The sequence below is a fragment of the Zeugodacus cucurbitae genome, chromosome 5 (assembly GCF_028554725.1).
Source record: "Zeugodacus cucurbitae isolate PBARC_wt_2022May chromosome 5, idZeuCucr1.2, whole genome shotgun sequence".
Classification (NCBI taxonomy): domain Eukaryota; kingdom Metazoa; phylum Arthropoda; class Insecta; order Diptera; family Tephritidae; genus Zeugodacus; species Zeugodacus cucurbitae.
Window position 1 is genome coordinate 48,039,021 of NC_071670.1, and position 23,001 is coordinate 48,062,021.

Below are 23,001 nucleotides of genomic sequence, written 5' to 3' on the forward strand. Positions count from 1 at the left end.
AGTCCTGCCACTTCAACTTCAATTTTATTCTTCAAACGCGCTTATCTCAAACCAATTTTTTCGAACCAACATGTGGCGGAAATTTGACAATAAAATGAGTTTTTTTGTTAAAAGTCTGTCAAAATACAAATTTTTTATACTTATTTTTATAAGAGAAATTTCTCTTGATAATATTCTTGAAAATACCCATTGGCTACCACAAGTTTAGTATACGTTGTTTATGGGTCTCGATGTTTCGGATGATGTAGAGGTGTAGTATATTTTTCATTTAAAACCAAGAAACCAAGGTGTGAAAATAGTAACGAATATTTAATTAAATGCCTCTGTGCCAATAAGCGTTTGTATGAGTTCTCCAATATTTGGTTCGAGTTTTTCAGATTTTTGTTCTCATTTAAGTGGGTCTTCCAAATTTACTAAAATTTCGTAATTATGGGTGACATTAGTGCCGTGGGTCTTCCAAATTTAACATTTCGCATCAGTTTCCGATCAGATTGTAAGTGAGTGTGATAAGCTCAAATTTCGAATTTTTTCATCCCAAAATTTCAATCCGAAATAATTTTTTTTTATAAAATATTTTTAAAGTGTAATTTAGTAATATATTTTGGTATTTTTTAATAACATTTCACACATAACTTCTACTCACCACTCTCACACTAATACCAATAAAATCAAATGCAATTTTTCATAATTTTTTTATTTATTTTATTTCATTTCATCATTTCAATTTTGCATACTTTTAGTTACTTTTTATTATTTGTTGTTTTTATAAATTTTTTCCGCCACACTTTTTTCGCATTAATTTTTATATTTTGATAATACTTTGTCATACTTTACAAATACAAACATTATTTACAACAACTAAAACTAGGCATAAGTTATGACTATAAGTATTTGATTTTAACATACATACATATACATATATATATATTATATATATTATATATATTATTTATAATAAATTCTATGCGCTTTTTTATATATGTATTTATTTGCTTTGATTTCCACGCTTGGCATTTGTAATGACAGCGAGCCAAATGAACAGCTAACACAAATACTCATATAGAATATATTTGTTGTTATGCATATGTATATATTAATGATGCGATAGATGTTTGTGAGTTATTTACAGATAAATGTTTTTGTTTTTATTTTGCTTTCATTTTTATACTCTCGCAACAAAAGTTGCTTAAAGAGTATTATTATTTTTGTTCACATAACGGTTGTTTGAAAGTCATAAAACTAAACGAGTTAGATATAGGATTATATATATCAAAATGATCAGGGTGACGAGACGAATGTCTGTCTGTCCGTCTGTACGTCCGTCCGTCCGTGCAACGGATAACTTGAGTAAAAATTGAGATATCTTAATGAAACTTGGAACACATGTTCCTTAGGACATGAGAGGGTTGCTTTCGAAAATGGGCAAAATCGGACCACTACCACGCCCACAAAATGGCGAAAACCGAAAACGCAAAAAGTGTCATAACTAAGCCACAAATATAGTTATAAAAGTAAAATTTGGAACAGAGGATCGCACTAGGAAGGGGCATATTTGGATGTAATTTTTTTGGGAAAGTGGGCGTGGGCCCGCCCCCAAATCGGTTATTTGTATATATCTCGCAAACCAATAAAGCCATATAAACCAAAGTTCCTGCAGTCAGTTCTCTTACGTACCCCACCACACACCATGAAATTAGTTGAAATCGGATAATAACCACGCCCACCTCCCATACAAAGGTTAGGTTGAAAATTACTAAAAGTGAGTTAACTCAGTAACGAAAAACGCCAGAAACACTAAATTTCACGTAAGAAATGGCAGATAGAAACTGCACTCAGATTCTTTTACAAAATAGAAAATGGGCGTGGCATCGCCCACTTATGGGTCAAAAACCATATCTCAGGAACTACTCGACCGATTTCAATGAAACTTGATTTGTAATAGTTTCCTTACATCCCAATGATATGTTGTGAAAATAGGCCAAATCGCTTCACAACCACGCCTACTTCCTATATACCAGAACTTTGAAGACGATCTGAATCGTTTACTTTACAATATATAAAGTAAGCACTAGTGAAGATATCGATGCAGAACTTTGCACAAATACTATGTTTATAGTGTGACAGCCCCATTCTAAAAATCGCCGAAATCGGACCATAGGTTTTTAAGGCCCCATATATCGAACATGAGGACATCGGTGCTTCTAACCTAATATTAGGGTTTCCAACTTTCAATAGACTTAATACAATATATATGACGAATATGTGGGTCAAATTGTGTATTATATAATATAAATAAAGTTAAATAAATAAATTGCGAGAGTATAAAATGTTCGGTTACACCCGAACTTAGCTCTTCCTTACTTGTATTGTTTGAACGTTATAGCTTAGGCGTCCTTGGTATTTTTTTTGTCCCTTTTCCGTATATAACTATGTCATGAACCCTGCGGTAAAAAGTGCTGAGCTCTGAAAGTTGTGAGTGGTTTTAATCGGAGGAAGAAGTTTAAAATGGTTGGACACTTATTGTGACACAAATTTTTCAAATCTTGAATTGAAATTGATTTGAACTAGTTGTACCGAAACTAGTTCACAACTAGTGCAAATTGGCGTAGTAGTTCAATTTTACCTATTTCGATGTCTAGTTTCAGCTACAACTTACATATTCCATACAAGATTTTAGAGCCCCACATTTCTTACTGCAGGGTTGCCATATATTGAATAATTTTTTTATATTGTTTTATGCACTGCATGAATGGTTTTTTATGCCAAATTTGAATAATTTCACTTTTTGTTTTTGTTATTGCAACATGCAAATGGAATGCATTTCACTTTCGATGAATTTCAGTCAACAACGAACATTTCATGAATATTTTATGCAAATATTTTTTATATTTATTTTATATATGTATATTTTCTTTTTTGTTTTTGTAAATTTTAAATGTAATAATACTTATCAGCGCTGTCCGTTTTCACTTATTTGTTGTTATATACTTGCTTTTTTTTTTGTTTTAGCATAGACACTTACTAATGTGGCTTTAATTATTTAGCGATTTTTTCCGCTTTACTTACATATGCTGTTTGCCGTGACCAATATTACAAGTTATTACTTTATTATCCATGCTTTTTTTAGCTATTTTAATTTCATAATAATTAATTTGTCTAACAAACATTTTAATTAAATATATTTTCCGCCATATTTCACATGATTTCGAATCGGCATTTTCTTTTCAGTTTACATACAAACACGTATTCATTTCATTTATTTGTGTGTACTTCCATATAAATATGTCTTTATTAATTTCATTCCAATTTTAATATATTTATTGTATTGCCGCACGTTTCGGAATTTCGCATTTCGATTTGTATTTTTGCATGATTTTGAAAATGAAATTAATATAATCGTTAATAAGTGTAAATCGGTTTATTATTAAACGCACGTATAATTAGTGTGATGCGATTTGGAATTTTAATGACAGCAAATAAATGTAAATTGCGGAATTCGAGGATTTATTGAAATAAAATTTTAAAATATAACTATTTTGGAATTTCAAAATATTTTAAATATTTTAAATATTTGAATATCCGGAGATAGAGAATTTTTTATAATTTTTCAGCAATTATTTCTTAAAGAAAGTTAGTTAATATTGCGAATGAACGGGAACAGCAGAAGCACAAAATTAATATTAAAAATAATTAAAGCTATTAAGAATGCGAGATAAAAAACACATGGGAAACCACGACTAACCTCGCATTGTTCTAATTTTGACTCTCTCTGAATTGAATGTGTATTTAAGGGCTTTGTTTATATAAGGCGGTGTGTTCAAAAAATAACGGGAATTTTAAAACTAATCAAATTGTCCAAAAGCCCGATTGTAAAAATTGTGTACAATTACAGATACAATTAGCTTGTACGTAAATTCTTGGCTTAAGGGAGTAACCCCATGTGATGGATCATAAATTGCTTTCTTAACATGTCCAGAATACGGTTGGAAAAAGATTTTTAGAAATTCGAATTCGTTTCAAAGATGCTGCAGTTAGAAGAAGGAGCTGTTCGAGGCGGTTAGTTTACAGCTGGAAACTTTGAACGGTTTTTTCTCAGAACTGTGTTTTTGAAATTTTCCTCCATCGTATTTCAAAAACGGTTTGACCGAATGACTTGAAATTTACATGGAAGCTCTATTATTAATCAAAAATTCCAACGCTTCGATTTTTTTATGGGAAAAAACTCAGAATTCGATATTCGCATTTCACATTCGACATTTGTTTCCGATAAGCCAATCAACTTTAACCGTGGAGGAAGTTCGAGCCCATTTTTTCGAGGTGGGGTGTGTTCAGAACGCTGTAATTCATGTTCTACATAATATTTTTGGCTTAAAATTTCTATTTATACTATCGAAATATATATTAATAGATGATAATAAACCTTAGGTTCTACCTATTTACTGGTCGTAGAAAAAAAATTCAAAAAAATCACTAAAAATCAGGCCGTCACATACTGTAGTAACGTTACCCCAGCCTCCATATCCTCCAGACATAACTTCGTGCGACTTTTTCATTTTTCCAAAAATAAATAAAACCTTAAAGGGTCCTCGTTTTACAAGCATTGATGAAAGAGCCAAAGACTATCCTAAAAATTGAGTTTGAGAAGTGTTTCGACGATTGTAATAAACGCTGGTATAAATGCATAATATCGAATGGGGACTATTTTGAAGGCGACAATATTGATATAGACGAATTAATAAATATAAAATAAAAAAAGAAAATTCTTGTTATTTTTCGAACACACCTCGTATATACTATTCCGCTATTTCATTTATTGAAAATCAGAATATATATTGTCAAGTGCGAACTCTACGTCCCGCGGATATTTAAATAAATGATTTATACCATTACATTTCTTAGAAAATTTTAAAGTATATACAAGTGACTTTAGAATTTCCCATTTCTTTAACCGTATATACTATAATCGCATGGCCACATAACATACAGTACCACTAATGCTAACACATCTATTTTTATTACCTCTTATGAAGTTTAACTTATTTTATTTTCTTATTTCAATTTGGCACATTTTGTAGCATTTTTGTTGTATTTTATTGTATATCTTTATTTATTATTTATTATTATTATTTGTTTACTTATTGAATATTTGCTATATAGATTTACAATAGTATTTCATTTTATGTATCTTAAATACCCTCAAATAAATGTTTACATAAATGTATCGTTGCGAAAGTTTTTGGTTATGCTGCTGGCTTTTGATTCTTCTATCATTCTTATTAACAGTTATAGCTAAATGCATATTTATGTATATTTTTCTTAAATATACATATCTATGAAATACATTTTATCCAACTGGAAGTTTAATCTCTTGAGAAAAAAAATTCGTTTTTCAAGAATTTTGACAGATTTTTGACCACTCTGAACAGATGTATAGTCGGAGTGTGTCTTGTAAAGTCGAAGATATCGGGTCAGTCAAAGATGACCCAATAAATTATCCCATCGTTTGCTATCAGATGCTGCGAGAAGATCTGAAATCTAATATCAGCTAATATGAGTTCTAAGGATCACTGTTACTGAATGAATACATGAATATTTGTTTGATAGAGCTTGAGAGAGTGAAACCAATTCCTGTTTTCTTACCCAAGAGTATATTTTCATAACAAAGTCCATTAAGAGAATTCTAGTCAGGCCCAATCCCAGTTCAAATTGTTGATATTTTTATACTCTCGCAACATGCACTAGGGTTGGTAGAAAAAATGAACGAAGGGTGTAGCACCGCCCACTTATGGATCAAAAACCATAGGAACTACTCGACCAATTTCAACGAAATTCGGTTTGTAACAGTTGAAAATGAGCAAAATCGGCTTTCAACCATAACTACTTTCCTTATACCACAATTTTCAATAGACGGATGGACTATATACCATATACATTATGGGTTGATATGTGAACGATTTTAGCAAATTTAAGTTAAAGTATAATCATGGATATGCTGTTGCTTGACGACAAAAATTAGTGAAAACAGACGTACAGGAATTACACCAGCTTCCATCTAATGGTTTTTATATTCTAGTGGATTTTATGCCGAATATATGGGTCAAATTGTGTCTTGTCGTAATAGAATTGCATAAATAAATTGCAAAAGTATAAAACTTTCGGTTACACCCAAACTTAGCCCTTCCTTAGTTACTTTTCTCTTTAGAACACTTTTTGCAAATATTATATCAACTTCAATGTGATTTTAAACTAGGGTCTTTTGCTGATTTACCGAATAAAAATGTGAGCATACTTCGATAGTGGAAAATTTTAATGAAAACAATCTTGACGACTAACTTAACATTATTTCTGTCCAACAAAACTTCAAGCTCTGCGACGAAACAAGACGATTCCCAGCTGGATAAGCGTTGCATAAATCTTAGAGATATATTTTTTAATATATTTATTTTTTATATTTCTGTTTTTGATTCAACATTTAACTATTCAAAGTAACTTCGCATTAGAATTTAACTTAACTTGCATAATATAGATACTCACTAAGAACTTGCTATGGATAACAGTGCAAACATATGTACAGTGTTACTTGCCTAGATTTAAAGTATTTACAATATCAGAAGAGGCGCGTGGGTACTACTTTATAAGCATTTGTCTTTACACCTAAATCATAAGTATAACTTTTGTATATCTCTCATACATATTTCTCAACAAATCGCGCGTAATACTGCTTTTGGCTGACTGTTTCATTTTCATATTTAGCATTTATATATATATTTCTTATAATTATTATTTTTATTTTCACTGCAAAATTTATCTACACATTCATATATGTATGTATGTATGTAAACTAATAACTATAAATACTTATGCAAAGCATTTTATTTATTTTAATTAATTTATTTTTTGTCCTTTTTTTCTATTCCGTAGCTAAACTACAATATTTGACTTTAAAGTTTGCTGGGTTGTTTAACTTCAAAGGCCGCCAAGCAACTCTTAGCTAAATACATATGTATGTATGTATGTATGTCAGCTGCTAAAAAAATACAGTCAACAGTCATTGTCATAGAAACACATTTCGCTAGAGAGGTAACATTTAACTCAGTTTATTTTATTTATTTTTGGTTTTTGCTTTACGCTAATACCGCCTATAATTCAATATTTCTTCTGCATATTTCTTTACTTATTTATTGTTTTATATTTATTTATTACATTTATTTATTGAGTCGTTATTTTAACTATATTTATGCCTGTTTGCCTGTCTGCTTATTCATGTACTTTATTTCCTTGCTATGCATTGGTTTTTGGTTTCTTTCGTACGTATGTATGTATGTTATATATGAGTGTTCTTGTTTTTTTTTTTTGCATTTACTTTCAATTTTTGAGCTATAAATTACTAAAACTTCGTCTGCTTACCATTGTAACTGCTGTGTTTGTTGTTATTGTTGCTGTCGTTGCACTCGTTACAAGTGACACGAATAGCGCCAGCACTAGCAAATAGATTGTACTCGAACGCCTACTAAGCGTTTGACCGGCACTTTGCAGCTCCGCATCGCTGCCGCGCTCCTTGTACAGGCGTCCATTTTGATTACGTGAACCATCTTCGTGGCGGTTGTCTTTCAGCGAAGCGTCATTTTTCTGTGTAGAAGATACAATTACATGATTTTTGAATTACTGTCATTACATTAGAAATAATTGTTTTATATTTTTAGGCTCAATAGCAAACAGGGCACCATGTTTCCCTCTATACATTGTAATATGACATTAGAAACCTTACACTTTCTCGACAATATCATAAGTACCTCATTGTGAGTCTTTAGATAATTAAAAAAAAATGAGTGTATAATCGTACATTTTTCCTTGGTTTAGCGAAAAACCCCTGTAGCTAGTGAGCTAGTGAGCTGGTCATAAGATTTGTTTTTAGTCTAAATAGCAATATCAATAATAAGAAAATAATCCCAAGTACATTCCAGCAAAAGTAAGGTCATCTTGTTAGAAAGTAATCCTTTCCCTATTTACCCATATCTAAACATTTGAATTGTCTAAGTTCTACAAGTTCTTGGACCTTGGGTAGGTTAGGTTAAGTGGTTAGTAGTTGCGAATACTACTTCTTATTTTTGCATCACTGCCAGTCAGTTCGTTGGGTTTGCTGAAGGTATCCCTATCGAGATCCTTCTACCGCCGTCTGGCGAAGCTGGATATTAAACCTCGGTATTTTTCAAACACATTTTTTTCTGAGTTTAATTAAGTGTACTTACCGTGACCTCGTTATCATCTTCCCTTTGATTCTTCTTCCCGGGTCTTTCCATTTCTGTAAAAATAAATACAGTTATATAGATTAAATGATGGGATTTGCAGATAGATGAAACAATTCCGTTATATGATAAAATTCTCAGATAGTTAAAATTGAATAAGAAGACAGATTCTTAGTTCTTTGCAAAATAACGGAGGAAAATATTTTTTGGTCAATGTTGATGCAGAATCAGAGGTCAGTTATTTGAAACTAGTTTTAGGTCCAAATTCAACGAATTACTTTCGGATAATATCCCCTAGTTAGTTCATGAGTTAAAATTCTTTTTGAGACTGTGGAAAATCCAACAGTAAAATTCAAAAGGATTAGTTATCATTTCTTATATTACACTATATTTGTTTCGAGCCCCAGTGTCGAGTCTGAGATAATTTCATCCAGTAATCGGACCATCTTAAATATAAAACTGGTGAAAGATTTGAGTCTCTGATTCTATTCACATAGCTTTTCCGATTCAAATTACTTTCAAATAGGCACTCTTAGTAGGCTATTGTTTGCGCTTGGGAATTATAGCTTAAAACTATCGATGGTACTATCGATACATTGGAACGATGCCATTTTTTTCGATTATCGAATTGTCATTTGCGAATAACGATAGTATCGTATAACTGGCCAAGCCAAAACCAAAGCTTGTATTTATCTTTTGATTTAAAAAGGAAATCAAATTTTGCGTTCCACACTCACCATATAATCGTATCGTTCCCTCCGTGTCGCCAATACTATTCTTCGAGATGCATTTGTAGCCACCGAAATCACTGGTTTGCAAACGTCTTATATGCAAAATCATCTCTATTGAGTACATATTATTTTCCTTCTCAGTCAGCACATACCGATCGCCGGCGATAATCATTTCACCTAAAACAAATAAGAAAAATACAAAAAGAAATATGTTGAATTCACGAAATCAGACGCATGACAAATCAGCGAAAAATGTCGATCCAAGCAAAAGTCAAGTAAGGCGGTATAAAAATAGTTTAAAGGCACGTTCATTAGACCAGTGAACGTAAAATGGAAAAAAAAATAAAGAGGAGAGAAAAAACGCGGCACAACAAAGTTGCACCTCCGCAGTGGAATGATTTAGGTTTCCAGTTTTTGTGTGCACAGCTTGTTTTAGGGTGACAATGAACTGTCACGTAGCAAATAGCATGACATTCGCCAGTAGGGACCACCGCCCGGTCAGTGTGGCAAGTTCATGAAAGCAGTCACTCACTCGTCGAAATGCTGTTGCCATTGTTGTTGGTGTGTGAAACTAGCACGTTGCAACTTCATTTATTCAATGGCACGAAGTCAATAAGCTGCAAATTGTTTCTAGCGTCAAGTTGCTTGCAATCCGTCGACTTGCAATTTTTTCGCAATTCTCAAATTTATTTGGTGATTTTGATTTACACTTTTTGCTTTCTTTACTGCTTTCTCATTTGGATTTTTCGGCTGTCGATAGTTTAAACTTTATTTTTTGTTTAATTCTAATTTTTGTTGGTGTTGTTGCAGTTGCGACTCTTATTTCTTGCTTACCATTTTCTCTTTGCCAATAGTTGATTGCTTTCGGTGATGCCTCCACATTACAGACCAATGTGACATCGGTGAGAACGGGCGCACCGACCAGTTGATTGGGAACTTGTACCAATGGATGAACTGGAAATAAAAAGGGGTGGAATATTTAATTATTTTGTTTCATAAATAGTACTTCGAAGATATGTAGTTTAAATTTATAAGAATCTTATGCGCTTCAAAATCTATTTGCGTTAAATAATTCAAATTGAGAATTAATTACATTCCTAATTTTTCGAATCAGTCAAATGAACTCAGAACAGTGTCGCATTGTAGAAAAACATTTCTGGATCCCAATATTCGGACCCTGAAACATTTGAGAACACAAATTCTAGTGTGTACTCGTATACTTTTATACTATATTAACTTCAAACTAGTTTGGCAGTTAGTTCCAGTTCTTGTTAAAAATGTTGGCTTCTAGAATAGAACTTATAAATTGTTCTGTACTATAGTCTTCGATGTCAACAAGTGTCAACAAGTTAGAAATAGAAATATTTCTCATTTCTTTCAATAAAGAAAAACTGGATAGATTCATTTTCTCTCTTAATGTCGATTTCATTTTCCCCAAATATTTTGTTTTCCTTGAAAATACCATATAAAGCCAATGCTTTTTCGAATAAAAAAATGATTCCTTAACTAAAGTGCAGATATATTTTCGTAGCCATTATTGCTCACGACATGTTAGTGGAAGTCTTTTTAATTAACGTCTCCAGATCATGACCACCTTCCGATTATTTTTGTATTGTCATACTATTGACAGATATTTATGTCGTCAATATCGTCTTTCAGTACTACGAAAATTGTTATATTTAGTATTTGAGGACAGAGTACTACGAGTATACATATACCGATCCCATTTATGCGTGGTACCTTTGTGATGGTGGGCTTTCTTACATTCTGAGGGATATATTATCAAATATCCTTAAGGATATATACAAATATCTCCTTTCCGCCTTGTTGACTTTTGAATCTGGAAATACTATACATATTTGAAAGGTCTTGACTTATCCTACAAAACGATTGTATCATGATCTGCATGATTAGTTTGGATATTGCGTTCAATAGGTATAGACGTGTAAACATGGAGTTCACTAACTCCGAAATTCGCGCTATTTTAAAGTTTTCCTTCGTTAAAGGCAAATCCGCAAGAGAAACGTTCCGTAAGATTAATGGTGTTTTGGGGGATCGTACTCTATCACTTCGAAGTGCGGAGGAGCGGGTGAAAATGAATACCGATGAAATCATGGAAAACATCGAGTTAGACCGGCATGTGGCTTCTCGTGACATCGCCCAGGAGATGGAAGTTAGTCACCAAACCATTTTGAATCATCTACAGAAGTCTGGATACACAAAAAAGCTTGATGTTGGGGTGCCGCATGTTTTGACGCAAAAAAACCTTCTAGACCGAATCAACGCCTGCGACGTATGCTGTTGAAACGGAACGAACTCGACCCATTTTTGAAACGGATGGTGACTGGCGACGAAAAATGGATCACATACGACAATATGAAGCGAAAACGGTCGTGGTCGAAGACCGGTAAATCGTGCCAAATAGTGGCCAAGCCGGGATTGACGGCCAGGAAAGTTTTGATGTGTGTTTGATGGGATTGGAAGGGAATCATCCACTATGAGCTGGTCCCATATGACCAGACGCTTAATTGTACCATCTACTGCGAACGACTGGACCGCTTGAAGTAGGCGATCGACCAGAAGCGTCCAGAATTGGCCAACAGGACGGGTGTAGTGTTCCACCAGGACAACGCCAGACCACACACTTCGTTCATGACTCGTCAGAAGCTACTGGAGCTCGGATGGGAGGTTTTATCGCGTCCACCATATAGCCCGGACATAGCGCCAAGTGATTACCATCTGTTCCTGTCCATGGCGAACGCCCTTGGTGGTGTAAAGTTGAACTCAAAAGAGGCTTGTGAAAAGTGTCTGTTCGAGTTCTTCGCAAATAAGGAGGTGGCTTCTACGAGAGGGGTATTGTGAAGTTGCCGTCTAGATGGAAACAGATTATCGAACGAAACGGCGCATATTTGAACTGAATCCGATCACTGTAACACTTTTTATAAAGCATTGAATAAAGAGCAAACAAGCGGAGATATTTGACAACCTAATATAAAAAGCAAATATCTACATATAGACTGTATAAGATTTAAATAACTCAGTTGTATTGAATATTATTATCAACTAATCAAAAAATAATTATTCTAAATTCTCAAGCAAACAAGAAATAACTGAAATATTCGAATTTAAATTCGTACCATGAATACATAGATCACGATGTTGGCCAGTGAGTCTTAACCACTTTTGCGGCTGTACATATATAAATCAAATATAACCGAAAAGGAAATAATAAAAATCCATAGACAACGCCGAAACACAGAGCAATATGTTGTTAACAACAGAGCCATTAGCTGCCTATATTTCTATTAGTTTTTTTCTACTTTATTCCGGCTGAAAGTTTTGCACCAACGACAGCCGAGCTATGCGGGCAACAGGCAACATATGGCCAATCAGGCTGATCAAGTGTACAAGTGTGTTTACATGAAGACAACACATTCTCATATATATACATACATATGCACATACTTATTGCAAATAAATTGTATGTTTGCCTGCCAACTACAAGCATAGACGTACATACATATACATATATAACTGTATGTGTGTGTTGCATATGAGCTTGTTGCTGCTGCCACTGCTGTGGTCTTCGGTCAACCATAGCATTGCTGTCTCTAACTGTTGTTATTAGTGTTGTTGTCTTAACCACTTTTGTTGCTATTGTTAGCAATTTGACTTATTGACTTTTCGTTCAGTTGCCTGTCCGGATGATGCTGAATTTTTTATACATACTTAACTGTGTATGGATGTATGTGTGTGTGTGTCTGCGAGTGTGGCTGTTGCTTTTGCTGCTCTTTCTGCTTTTGTTGTTCTTCTATTGTTATTGCCACTAGTCGGTATCAAAATGTTGGCACAGATTATTGTCGTAGAGCAGCAGTTGCTCGGTTGCCTGCTACATATATATGTGTGTGTGTGTGTCGTGTATCGATGTGCTTGCTTAAGCATCTACACACGGTCGATACATATCTACATGGATCAATGTGTTTGTTAACAAACAAGTTTTTATGTATTTTTAATGATTCCACATAGTGTTTCTAAGCTGCCGGTTGGTTGGGTGTTTGAAGCTGCTGTTTTCAAGTTTGTTTACTGATGATTTTCGGCTGATAAAATGGCAACATCTGTTCGTTGCGAGTATTTATTATTGACAGTATGTACATATATGTCGTTTAGTTGTGTGGGCAGTTGAGGGACCTCTGACAGCAAGTGTTAGTTTCAGAAGTTGAAAATGTAGTTAGATGCTAAGATTTCTTTTTTTTATTAAATATGACTTTAGTTATTTTCTTTAAACATTTTGTGAAGAATAATTAATATTTCAACCCTTTCTGGTTGGATGGGACAATGGTGCTCCTGTTAAGAACTAAACCTATAGGTCCTAATTGAAGTTGGTTGTTTTAGAGTACCATTATTACCTAGTAATTTCTACTTAAGAGCTGGCAAGTACTGGTCTAGAGAGTTGTCAGTGATCAAAATGGGTTGTTTGATCAACTGTTATCGTCCAGGATTCTATTTCCCATTTAGTGTAGTTCAAACTTATACTTCTAACTCCGCCAGCATCGCTTGTGTTTAAAAGCAACAATTCAAGACGTTTGACACTAAAAATGATAGGTTAGATTTTCTTGCTCGGCTCATTCTATTTGGAACTGAAAATCGTTCAGCTGATAGCATATGCTTCCCATCTCAGCAATATTCGAAAGAGTCGAACGTTACAAATATTGCGTTCTCTTTAGGTTAGGTTAGGGGGTAGATCGTCGCAAATGCCGATAATCTCATTTAGACAGATTCGACTGTCCATTGTAACATCCGGAAAAGCTCCTAAGGGATCACTGATGTTGCGCCGAAGCGCTTTGACTCAATAATAAAGTTCTAAAGTCGGCTAATGTCGATTCCAGTCACTTTGCTGGGTTCGTCGAAGTTATGTTTACCAAGGTGTTTTAACCTAAGTCTGGCGAAAGCTGGACATTGAAGGAGGAAGTGCTTGGACAATTCCCCTTCGCCTTCCTTCAAACAGCTTCGCAACTAGTGTCTGACATGATCCCTAGCCTCACCGCGTGTGTGCCTATTGGGCAATGAGCAGTAAGCACTCTAATGATCACGGAGAGATGAGCCTTACTGAGCGACAGTAGCTGAAAAGACCGTTTTCGATCCACTGTCGGCCAAAAGGACCTCGCTACTGCGCAGGTGCTGTCTGTTTCCAGGGCTCTAACGCAAGTGCCCCACGGACTGCCCGCACGTTTCCACTCCGGCGTCAATGTTGCTAGGGTACCCTCTCTAGCAAGCTAATCCGTTTTGCAGTTTCCAGCGATTCCGAGTCGGTTTTTAAAGTAGTTCAAAGCTACTGATAACGATGTTAGGCACTCCCTTACTAGCTTAGAGCGTACTGTCATCGAATCCAAGGACAGTATCGCCGCTTTGCTATCGGAGTGAATACACACCTCTCTGAAGGATGCCGCACTTCAAAGCAGTCTATCTACTGCTACTTTGATGGCAGCTACCTCTGCCTGAAAGACGCTGTAAAGGTCTGGCAGCCGAAAACTGCTGTATCTTTATCATCACTTTGTTTTTTTTTTTTTGTAGCCGATAGAGATTGAATAAAAATATCCTAACCTTTAGTCTATTCCCCTCCTCACTCTCTCAGTGAAGACTTTCGGCTTACTAGGCAATAAAAACATTAGGTACTGACCATGACAATCTCTAATTAGAAAGTGCTTGGAAGATTCCAAAAACATAAAAGATATAGATACTAATATCTAAATAAGCTTTGTGACATAAATATAGTTTGGGAAACTTAAATTTTTCATTTTAAAGTGAATACTATATTGAAATAAAATAATAATTTTTTGGATTAGTTAACTTACAATGCACTTGCAGCTTCATGCGTTTGCTCACTGACGGCGGCACACCATTCGAGGCGATGCACATGTAGGCGCCCATTTCGCTGCGTGTCACTTTAGTCAACGCGAGCATTTCGCCCTCAACGGCTAAAGCTATAATGAAAATCAAAATCACAAAAATCTTTTTATTGTCTGAAAACTACAAAATCAGTTATGTGACAAACAAAATTCAAAAATAAATTGTTTCTTCAATTATAACTCTCTAATTACCTTTGGTCTTTTGATGTGCACCATTCCGTGCGATGATCTCTCGTCCATCCTCTCGCCGCCAAGTGATTTTTGGCTTTGGATGACCACGCGCACGACACACCAACTTCGCTGAGCCACCTTCGGGCACCATCATGTCACCGGATGTCTCTTCATTGATTATATCTGGTGGTATCACCACTTCCAGTGTAGCTGTCTGGTGAAATAGATTTCAAATTCAATTTAAATATTTTTGTATTTAGTAAATTTTTAGGTGTTATGCCAAGATATAAGGATTTGTGTTTGACGTTGTTATTCTACTTAGATGTCTTTGATATGTATTTTAGTCTGTTATTAACCAAATCTCTGTAGTTCAGGAACATTCTCTGGGGCAACAAGTATCAGGTAGATATACAAAGACTAGAGAGACTAAGTCTATCTATCTTTAAAAACTATCCCTCTCATTTGTAAATATATTATTTCTATTGTTCCGGACATATTTATTGTAATCAGAGTTTGGTGAATCTGAAAGTGGCGAATCTAACAAGCTGTCTTTCTCTATGTGTCTCTCTATTTCTCTCACTCCCACTCTCTTAGTAACACTAGTGATATTTTTCTCTCTCTCTCTATCTCTGTATGTATATCACACTCTCTGTCCTTCTCACTCTCTCAATTGGGCAAACGAAATTTGATTTGAGCGAAGAAACTCACTTCCAAGTCATATTAGTACCATTAAATATACCTATTGTCGATGAATTTAAGAATCTCATAAGCTGATCTAAAAATCAATGCTGGAACGTTAATGTTTCGCAAAGAAGAAAATTTAAGCCCACTTCAGTGAAATCTCTCATACGTGCATATATCGAATGCGACAGCTGCCAATGTTAACCGACGGAATGCATACAGTGGCCAACTGGCGCTGACCCTGCCTCTGAGTCATCGTCATCACTCCAGCTCGTTGATGACTGTTTTGTCAACACTCTCGTTGCCCGGCAGAACGCTTTATGCGGTTGCCAAGAGCAGTGCATGCCACTGAATAACAGTGAGGCCGACGAGACTATGGCATGCAGAAATTTGCGAGCCACACCGACATTTATGTGTGTATTGTGTATGCCTCGTGCACCACGCAAATAACGCATAAAAATTTGAAGAGTGCTCACATGTCGCCACATTTCAGCCTTAAACGCAGTGAGTCGAGTGTGATAAGTTCGCCGCTGGCATGTCTCCACTGCCCCCCAGCGGCCCCGGTAGCCACTCACCACTTGTCATGACGTCAGTTGAACTCTTTTCCTTTAACTGTTTCATTGTGCACTGTGCACTCTCTGTCATTGTTGGCTTAACACTTGAGGCAATGCGCTGACAGCGTCGGTCCCTCTGCTATTCTTCGCAGGCGGCAGTCATCACAGACCATATGTGTCAATACTTGTGCATGCTTATGTTTACTATGTGGAAATATGTGTTTATCGCCGCTTTTTATTTATCTTTTATGATTATTGTTTATTTTTATTATTTAAGCTTTTATTGTCATTGTCCTTGACGGCTCCTTTTCGGGGAACTCGCTTATGTATTCATAGGCAAACAGTATTATATGTAGGTATGCAAGCATGTCTTTGCAGACTTCAGTACCTTCATATGTATGTAATATTTATTAATATTTTTATGGCCGTTAATCCGTTAGACCTTTGTGCTTTAAGTGTCTTTGTTTTCGAGTGTTTGCAGATTCAATTCAATTGTTTGAATATCCAAGAATACACTTGGGATATGCAAGATATTTTTGATTCTTTCATGTATTCATGTGAAGGGTAGGTTTCGATGACAACCGCTTTATTTGCTGACAATTGAGTGTTAAATTTCAATGAATCTCTTAAAAATTTTATGTTTGTAGAATATATATGCTTTTGTGATGTGTAATCTATACTGTAGGTGATCCACGACGTATGAGTAGTAATTTAAAGGCTAAACACATCTATCTAATATATCAAAAGAAAGAAAATATCGATGTGAACGGTGAATTTTTAAGGCATAATAATTGGGGAGTACTCTAACTTTGATCTTGAAACATAGTTTTTTTTTACTTACTTTAACTCATGAAAAGAATATTTCTTATATTGTTTGGACATTCTAAAAAACAAGTTTCCCAATTATTATATTTTTTTACTCTTCTCACATTCACATAGTTATTGGTTTCGAGAAAGAATGCGTTGTATTGTACGTGTAAACTCCGTATAACTGTTGAAATAATCAATTTGTAGCTTTTAAATTTTGTTCAACTGGAGATCTAAGGTACGGATATGATATATTTAGAGTTTTGATTGCAGTTAAACAATTTATAAATACTTTTGAAGTTAACGATGAATGCGAATTTTAAATTCACTGGGCGATTTTTGATTTTCAACTTTTCAATGACTGGCCAGTAGTTAATTTCTCAGTATATGTCATTGACTTCACGTACCTCCGCAAAGGTTGGTCTACTGGAGTCCAATTCCATAACCTAGATTATGGTTTGTTACATCATTCTTCGTTTATATGATTAAGGTTGACGTGAGAATCTAAAAAATAGCGTTGTCTTCATTTTTAATACAACGCACACTCGAAAACGTGAACTAACTAACCCAAGGCAGTTCACACTTGCGAATTGTTCATAATTTCGAAAACCCACATTTAAATGCATGACCAATTTTAAGCAGCTCTGAAGTACGCAGTTTTTTTCATTTTCCGATAGTCAATGCACCAAAAAGAGTGTTCACGTTTCTGGGTGTTCACGTATTCTGAGTGTTCACATTTTACCGCGTCCATGTTTTCGAGCGTGCGCTGTATAAAAAGGTCGAATTATGACTTCATTATGCAAATCACAACCAACAATAGCCTTTTCTGAATACTGGGGAGTCTTAAAAATCGCTAAATGATTAAGAAAGTTTTTTTCTTTAAACTCGATACGCTTGACACAGAGATGTTCTAAAATATATATTTAACCGGGCGTAAAATTATGTTTTATGAAGGTCTTAGTTTCCTGCGATCATATCCTTATAATTTGATTTAAATTTCTTCGAGGTGACGGACTTTCTCTTGGTTTCAGGATAAGGTATTTTTCGCCCATACTCGTTCTATCAATACCACGCCGTGTACTTTTGTGACGTTACAGCGTTATGGCTTATTCTCTTTATTATTTATTCTTATTAGACCTTTCTTGTTTATATTAGGTTGGAAAATATCTCCCTTCTGCCTTTTTGTCTTTTGAATTTTGCGGCAATGTATAAAGCGCTACAGAGCTCGTATCTGGCAATACTATACATCTTTGAAAGGTCTTGACATAACCTACAATTCGACGCTATACATTATTAGTTTGGATATTGCGTTCAACAGTTATAGACGTGTAAGCATGGAGTACACTAACGCCGAAATTCGCGCTATTTTAAAGTCGTTTCCTTCGTTAAAGGCAAATCCGCTATAGAAACGTGCCGTGAGATTAATGGTATTTTGGGGGATGGATGGATGGATGGACGCAGGACTTCGAACTGCGGAGGAAAGGTTTCGACGATTCAGAGCGGATGAAAACGACACCATCCATGGAAGACCTGCCTCCGGAAGACCTGTGACGACGAATACCGATCAAATCATGAAAAACATCGAGTTAGACCGGCATGTGGCTTCTCGTGACATCGCCCAGGAGATGGAAGTTAGTCACCAAACCATTTTAAAACATCTGCAGAAGTCTGGATACACAAAAAAGCTTGATGTTTGGGTGCCGCATGATTTGGCGCAAAAAACCTGGATCGAATTAACGCCTGTGTTATGCTGCTGAAACGGAACGAACTCGACCCATTTTGAAGCGGATTGTGACTGGGGACGAAAAGTGGATCAGATATGACAATATCAAGCGGAAACGATCGTGGTCGAAGGTTTTGCTGTGTGTTTGGTGGGATTGGAAGAGAATCATACACTATGAGCTGCTCCCATATGGCCAGACGCTTAATTCTACCATCTACTGCGAACAACTGGACCGCATGAGGCAGGCGATAGATCAGAAGCGTCCACAATTGGCCAAAAGGAAGGATGTAGTGTTCCACCAGGACAACGCCAGACCACACACTTCATTGATGACTCGTCAGAAGGTACGGGAGCTCGGATGGGAGGTTTTATCGCATCCACCATATAGCCCGGACATAGCGCCAAGTGATTACCACCTGTTCCTGTCAATGGCGGTCGACCTTGGCGATGTAAAGTTGAACTCAAAAGAGTCTTGTAAAAAGTGGCTGTCCGAGTTCTTCGCAAATAAGGAGGGGAGCTTCTACGAGGGGGGTATTATTTCTGTTATTATGTCTTTAAACTGTATGTGCTCTAGAGCCACATTTAACAATTCTTCAAAAATTCTTAAATAAAATTCTTTTTATTTTCAGCTTTCTTTTGGGTTTCTTACTATATACAATTTTAGTTGCCTAATTTCTTGGAATATTTTTAAGTATTGCATTTTTTTTTAAATTTTTTATTTTACTTAATTCTCAAAATTAATTAGTTTTTCTTTGCCCCGAATTAATGCATTTAGCGTTTTAACAGTTGCGAGAATTCTTCACTAAAAGGATGGATTAGCTTAAATTCTGTTTAATATTATGCCTGTTTGTTTAATTTTGAACAGACGTTTCTCTTTCTATATTTAGATATATGCATGTTGTAAAAATAATAACTTTGATACCCACTCAAATTGGCTGCACATTGAAGTAACTTCTCAGAAGACAACATTAATCGCACACAAATTTTGCTGTGCCAGCTTTTAGGCAACAATTTAACCTTGAGTTCATTTAAATCAGTTTAGAAGTGTCAACACGAATGCACTTACACACCTACACACCGTAATATCGTACATATATTTCTACTTAAACAATATTTACTCATACGCCATTGTCTATATTTGCTTATGTCACGTATACGCCATGCGTGCCGAAGTGCTTTTAAGGCGCACAAATTGGCTTAGTAGCTACTTTTGCCAGTCGCTGAGACTGAGCATGCTATTTTTTGTCTGAAATTAATACTTTTTTTTACTTCTTTTTGGCACAAGGTGAGACACTCAATTAAGATTGTGCAATGAGATAAGCGTTTGTTTTTTAATTTGTGCGACGGTGCAGCTAGATAAAAATATACATATGTACCTACGCTTAAATGTATGCTTTGTCTGCATAAAGGATTATTGTGTTTAAATTGTGGGTGTTTAAATGAAAGGGAGTGCTAATAACAAGTCGCAAATCTCGTACAAGACAAGTGATTTTCGACAAAACTCCCACACAAATGCCTTCCAACAGTCATGTGGACGTAAATAGCAAAATGTAAGAGAGTGTTTGATGGTAGTAGAAGAAGAGAACATGAAGAGCTTTTCAATGATTTTATCATTTGGCAATCGGCGCTCATAAGCAATTAATCATGACACAGCCGTTGCAGACTCTAAACGTCTATGCAGCGCATACAAATGGCTTACAAACTCCTCTCAAATAAGTGGAAGGCTAACAATGCGTCTACTACTCCTTGTATTAGACTCTGTTTGTGTTTGTATGTGTATTTTCAGTTATTTTTGTTTTTCTATTCATACGTTCTTACGGCACTTACTTGCATTTTCATGGGATCCGTATTCACTTGACACATGTACTTGCCGGAATCCTCCATTTTCACATTCCGTATGACCAACGTCCACGTATTGAAGTCATTATGTGTGACTGACAATCGATCATTGTTCGTTATCACATGCTCGTGTATGGCCAGAATCGCCTTCGCATCGGCCTTAATCCAAGCGACCTGTGTGTTGTAGTGTGTTGTTGTATATTCAAATTGCAATCGGAGATAGCAAACGCAGGCAATTTGTAGGTAGACAATAACCGTGGGGGAGCAGGAGCCATTGAAGTGGGCGTTGAAGCGCAGATCGTTTATTGATATGCAGAGGCATCGTTAGAGGTGTGGGTGAATGTGAAAGTGAGTGTGTGTGCGTGTGTGTGCGTGTGTGTGTGTATGCGATTCGGTCGTGTTATGGTTGCAGTGGTGATGCGTAGTTTATTTGGTTGAGTATTGGTGGTTTCAGTGGTGGTGGCGGCGTGTATGCGGTTATGTTTTGGGGTTAAGTGATGTGTGTTGGTTTTATTTTTTCACAAATATGTGTGTGTGTGTTTGTGTGGTCACAGCCGCGCGCGCAGCAGTTGCGTTCAAATTACAATTTGATATGTGTGCGAGATTTTTTTTATTATTTATTTTCCCGTTTTTATTTTTGCATATCCGTTTCAAATTGGTTTAGTTGTATTTGTAGCGGTTAGTTGTAGTTTTTGTTATTGTTTTTTTATTTTCATTTTTATTTTTTCATCATCGTTTGGTTATCAAAACCGGTCGTTATGTCCGTTGTTTCATTAGTTTTGTATAGACAGTCGTTAGCGTTGGGGATATGAACACAATGCAACAAAACAACAACAATGCAAACAACATTCAGCGAGATTAGAGTTCATGGGCGGAAGAAATCAGTGACCAACAGCCAGCAGCCATGTGGTCGCAGTTGTTAGTTTGTTTTTATTACAGTTTTTGTTGTTATTATTGTTGTTGCGCCATCATCATCATCATTGTCATCAGCATCAGCGTTTATTCAACAATTTCCGGCATTTGCGCATTCGGTTTTATTTTGTATGCGTGTTGATTTGATATTTATTTTCACAATTGCACATTAACGGATTTAACGTTTGGTGGGTTTTTTTGAATTGTGTAGTTGTTTTTGTAATTGTATTTTTGGGGTTAGAAATTATTTTGTGGTGTGTAGTTAATAATAATATTTTGATTCGGATTTAGATTTTTTTTCGTTTATTAAAATTTATAGAAATTTAATTATGTTTTTTTTTTTTTAAATAAATTTTAATTTTTTTTTTTAATTTTTTAAATTGAAAATTTAATTTAAATTAATTTAATTTTTTTTAGTTTTATTTTTTTAGATTTTAAGTTAATTTTTGTTATTTTATTTAATTTTAGTAAGAGGTATTAAACATTTGTTTTTTAATTTTTTTATTATTAAATTATTATATAATTTTATTTTATATATTTTGGGGGTAGAATTTAGTGGGATTGGTGATAATTATGTATTGATTAAGATTCAGATTTTTGTTGCGATTATTAAAATTAGTAAATAATTACATTGGTTTTTTTTAAATAATTTTTTTTTTATTAAAAATTGAATTCAATTTAATTTCATTTTTTTCAATATTTTTTTTATTTTAAAATTTTTTTATCAGATTTTAAGTTAATTTTTTTTAATTTTAGTAAGATGTATTAAATTTTTTTTTTAATTTTAAGTTTTTTATTATTTTTTTTTTATTATTAAATTATTATATGATTTTATTTTTTATTTTTTTTTTTATTTTTTAATTTGTATTTATTTTGTAATTATTTTTTTCAATATTTTTTTAAATTTAAAATTTTTTATCAGATTTTAAGTTAATTTTTTTTAATTTTAGTAAGATGTATTAAAAATTTTTTTTTTAATTTTAAGTTTTTTATTAAATTTTTTTTTATTATTAAATTATTATATGATTTTATTTTTTGTTTTATTTTTTTAATTTGTATTTATTTTGTAATTATTTTTTTTCAATATTTTTTTATAATTGTATTAATATATTTTTTATATTTTTTTATATTAAATTAGAATTTTTTTTATTAATTTTTAATTAAAAGTGTATATAGTTTACCACAAAGGCCATTTCCCCACAATATTTATTATATAAAAAATCGATTTGCATTTAGAAAAGAGCGCGTAGATGGATGTCGAGGTCATTTAAATACAAACCAACCATGCAGTCGTGTCAGGCATTCAGGCAGGCCGAGAGTTAGTCAGCGCGGAATTTTGTAACCACAGTCAACCATTACGAATCGTTAGATTTTTTGTTGTTGTTATTTTTATTTTGCATTCATTTGATAGTAAAAGTAGTACCGTTAGCC

General features: G+C 34.5%; 2 protein-coding genes across 4 annotated transcripts in view; one reads left to right on the forward strand and one right to left on the reverse strand.

Moving 5' to 3' along the window:
- The window catches only part of LOC105212204 (dynein axonemal intermediate chain 4), a 215,412-nt gene that overhangs the window by 80,826 nt on the left and 111,585 nt on the right, over positions 1-23,001 (forward strand). The window contains exon 1 of one of the 2 annotated variants that reach the window (XM_054232205.1): positions 6,954-7,080. The exons of the other annotated variant lie outside the window; for it this stretch is intronic. The gene's annotated coding sequence lies outside the window, so the exon portion shown is untranslated. Of the gene's footprint in view, positions 1-6,953; positions 7,081-23,001 lie in introns of those variants that run through there. 2 annotated transcript variants of the gene reach the window in all.
- Positions 7,074-23,001, reverse strand: part of LOC105212253 (neurotrimin) — a 53,850-nt gene continuing 37,922 nt past the window's right edge. For both annotated transcript variants that reach the window (XM_029040176.2, XM_054232207.1), the window contains exons 4-10: positions 20,647-20,832; positions 15,076-15,268; positions 14,830-14,958; positions 9,812-9,931; positions 8,984-9,154; positions 8,250-8,302; positions 7,074-7,629 (exon numbers count right to left, since the gene is read on the reverse strand). In XM_029040176.2, the coding sequence (XP_028896009.2) occupies positions 7,378-7,629; positions 8,250-8,302; positions 8,984-9,154; positions 9,812-9,931; positions 14,830-14,958; positions 15,076-15,268; positions 20,647-20,832 (1,104 nt within the window). In that variant the 3' untranslated portion in view covers positions 7,074-7,377. The remainder of the gene's footprint in view (positions 7,630-8,249; positions 8,303-8,983; positions 9,155-9,811; positions 9,932-14,829; positions 14,959-15,075; positions 15,269-20,646; positions 20,833-23,001) is intronic.